The following is a 3,376-nucleotide window of genomic DNA, read 5'->3' as shown; positions in this document are numbered from 1 at the left end:
AATAGATCTGCATATGACAAAATGATGAATTTAAGTATTAAATTTCATAAACATCAGAAATATTAAATATTTTTGTAAAAAATCATTTGTAAATTATTTTTAAATTTAATTTGATTATAGTAAAGCATATATTGTAAGCATTTTTTCTTTTTTCTTTTTTTTCCAAAACAGATTCACATTACATGACATTTATAATATTTGATGTCCCGATACACAAAATAAAGTTTGGGATGAGAAGTAAACAAGTAAGTAAAATATTAAGATATAATATTATTATTATTTTCTAAATGCTAGAAATGTACGAACAAATTATTATTGATGAATTCATATCGAAATTAATATAAAAAACGATATTTTCTTGGTGGTCAATGTAGATATGCTTAAGGGATGTTCACCCCCTAAACTTAATTTTTCGGAAAAACCCCGAAAGACGTATTCTCTACTTTTTTTTCCTCTTCCGATTGCCGTTGGTTTCATTGAAATCCATCGAATAGTTTTTTTTTTATAAAAGTTTTGTGATTTTCAACCCTCATAACTTTTGTTCTATCCATTGTTTTATTATAAAACCAAAAGCATTTTTCATGATTTTCCACCCTGAAAATTATGCAATTGGTCCCATTCGATTATTTAAACTGCAAGTATGCGAAACTTGAAAAACACCCCTTTGGAGGCTAAACTTTGAGGGGTAGTTTCACCCCCTAGAAATGTTTTTCCGCAGATAAAAAAAAATACGTGTCTCTTAGATTTCGACGGAGAATAACATATCTCAGTTTCATCAAAATCGGAGGGGGACACCGGAGAGAGTTTCCTTGTGAGAACGTCTAAAGTGTTCTATCTCATTCTCTCGCTGGCTGAATCCTATACATTTATGTGTTTGTGTCTCTATGGACCTATTTTTTCGTTTCATCGAGTTTGAAATCACAACGATTCTAAAGAAGTTTCACTTCAAAAAGATATTCAATTTTGTTTATTAAAAAAAAAAAATTTGAAAAGGTTGACCCTGCAGGCCTTCCTTAGAACTTCTCATTTTCTTCCCATATTCAAACTTACACCACTTGAAAAAGTTTCTACAAAATTTTGAGCTCTTCGAGCTCAAAAATATAGCACGCATACATTCTCGAGCTCTTGAAGCTCAAAAAATTAGTGGTTGTTAGAAACACATTTTTCTGAAAATTTTGATATGCGGTATCTCTCGAATAAATCATCCGTATTGATGCGAGTCGTGGCAGTAAACATGAATTTTTGTGTTTAAAAATTTCTTACTTACAAAATGATTCGACAAGAAATTCCGAAGTTATGCAAAAAAAAAAACACTTTTTTTGTCAGCAATGTACGTCACTTAAACGAATTGACTGATCCTGATTCGATGATTTACGGCAATAAATGTGGTTTTCTGAGTATAAACAGATCACTTATCACCGACAAAACGATGTATGGTATTTTTATTCAAATTTTCTTGTTTTTTTTTATTTGTTTGTGTAGGTCACGTGCAAAAAAGAATGTGTAGGTCACGTGCAAAAAAGAATGGGTAAACGTCTACGTGATCTAGTAAATAAAACTGTTGAACATAAAGTTGTAAAAACCGGAAAAAATGCTGGTAAAACAAGACAAAGTAAATTACTCGGTGGCAAAGGAAAGCTCACTGGAAAAGTCATTGATAATTTGAGTCGATACTACGGAGCAGCAATCAGACATAATTGTGATTCTTTAGAAGGAATGAAAAATGCAGTCTGGGCAACGTTCTACCACCAGCAGTCAACAGACGATTACCCTCAACACCATAAGTGCATGAGCGGTGAGAACTCGTGGTGTTCGTATCAAAAAGCTTTGGCCACAACAGGAGTGGAAAATTTCAATCATGACTACACTCCACTTCCACAAGATATCATAGAAGCGATCAAACCGATTTATGAAGATTTGAGTAAAGACGAACTTCTAGAAAGGTGTCTTGGAGGTTTTACTCAAAATGCCAACGAAAGTTTGAACCAGCTGACTTGGAGAATTGCACCGAAAAAATTATCTGGCAGCAGACAAATTGTTAAATTTGCATCTTATGTAGCTGCATGCACATTCAATGAAGGTGCTGGTGCTCTTCTAACTTTTCTGTCTGACATGGACGTCAGTGTCGGCCCAAGCGCTCACGAGTATGCATCATCTACGGACAGCAATCGCATTGATAGGGCCGAGTTCCAAGCTGTGCAGCAGAGCAAAGAAGCCAGAATAAAACGAAGACTTGAAAAAAAACAGGCTGAAGACATCGACAATGCTGAAGGATGTGTGCTGTATGGAGCTGGAATTGATGATTCTGTGTAAGTTTAAAAAAAATTTTTTTTTCTTCACTTTTTTGCTTCATAAACTTTAAACGCGTTTTTCTCAAAACTACTTTTTCAAAGTCCGTGTTCACTGCCATTTGAAAACTACTCGACCGATTAATTTCAAACTTTGTACACATTTTCTTCATATAAAATACCTCCCCCCTACGTTTAGTAAAAATTTTTTTTTTAACATTAAGGGTGTTTCCCACCCACAAAATGGCGGAAATTTTAGTCGAAAATAACGGTTCACACTTTAGATGGCCGCCAAAAATTTTTAAATTAAAAAAAAAATAATCAGAGAACGTTGGGGGGAAGATTTGTTTATAATTTAACTAAATTTTTATGGTTTTTCATTTTCAGATAATTTCCGGCCGAGTTACAGTGAACACCGCAAATTGTTTTTTTTTTCAAGACGTCCTGGGGGAAGCTCTGTCACGGGCTAATGGTTTAATATTTTTGTATGAAAAATTTACAGAACATTAGTCAAAACTATGCTCAATAATGTATAGAAGGTTTGAATAAAATTGCTCAATCGATATTTGAGATAAAAAATCACAAAAAAAGTGTTTTTTTTTACGCTGAAACCCTTACCCCTCCCTTAATTGAAGACTGTTTGAATTTTTTAAGGCTCACTGTCGAAGTTTTTCTTGAAAACTTTTATTTGAACCAGTTTTATCTTCAATGTTATCACTGTTGTCATCACTTTCATTATTTTTGTCGCTTAATTTATTACTTATATCATTCTCATCATTATCAATATCATATATATATATTAGGGTGTGCCAAAATGTAACTTCCGTGGAGAACCTTTTAAAATTGGAATTTTGAGTTCCACTTTTAACAGCAGCTGTGTTTGGGCATTTCCTGAGATATTTTGGGTTGAGAGAATTCATTTGATTATTTATAGGATTTTTAACAGGAGATTTAATTGGGCACTTCCGGCCAAATTTTGAATTTTCACCGGAAATACCCAAACTCAGCTTCTGTTAAAAAATTTTATGAAAATCAAATGCATTGTCTCACACCAAAATATATCAGGAAATGCCCAGACGCAGCCCCTG

General features: G+C 33.4%; 1 protein-coding gene across 1 annotated transcript; it reads left to right on the top strand.

The window, feature by feature from the left end:
- Positions 1-1,488: 1,488 nt before the first annotated feature.
- Positions 1,489-2,787, top strand: LOC123266946. Its single transcript, XM_044731384.1, has 2 exons — positions 1,489-2,309; positions 2,676-2,787. The coding sequence occupies exons 1-2, from the start codon at positions 1,525-1,527 to the stop codon at positions 2,677-2,679; spliced, it is 789 nt and encodes a 262-aa protein (XP_044587319.1). The 5' UTR covers positions 1,489-1,524; the 3' UTR covers positions 2,680-2,787.
- The last annotated feature ends 589 nt before the right edge of the window (positions 2,788-3,376 follow it).

The sequence above is a fragment of the Cotesia glomerata genome, linkage group LG6 (assembly GCF_020080835.1).
Source record: "Cotesia glomerata isolate CgM1 linkage group LG6, MPM_Cglom_v2.3, whole genome shotgun sequence".
NCBI lineage: Eukaryota > Metazoa > Arthropoda > Insecta > Hymenoptera > Braconidae > Cotesia > Cotesia glomerata.
The sequence above is the reverse complement of the archived record's forward strand: the minus strand, read 5'-3'. Positions and strand labels throughout refer to the sequence as shown.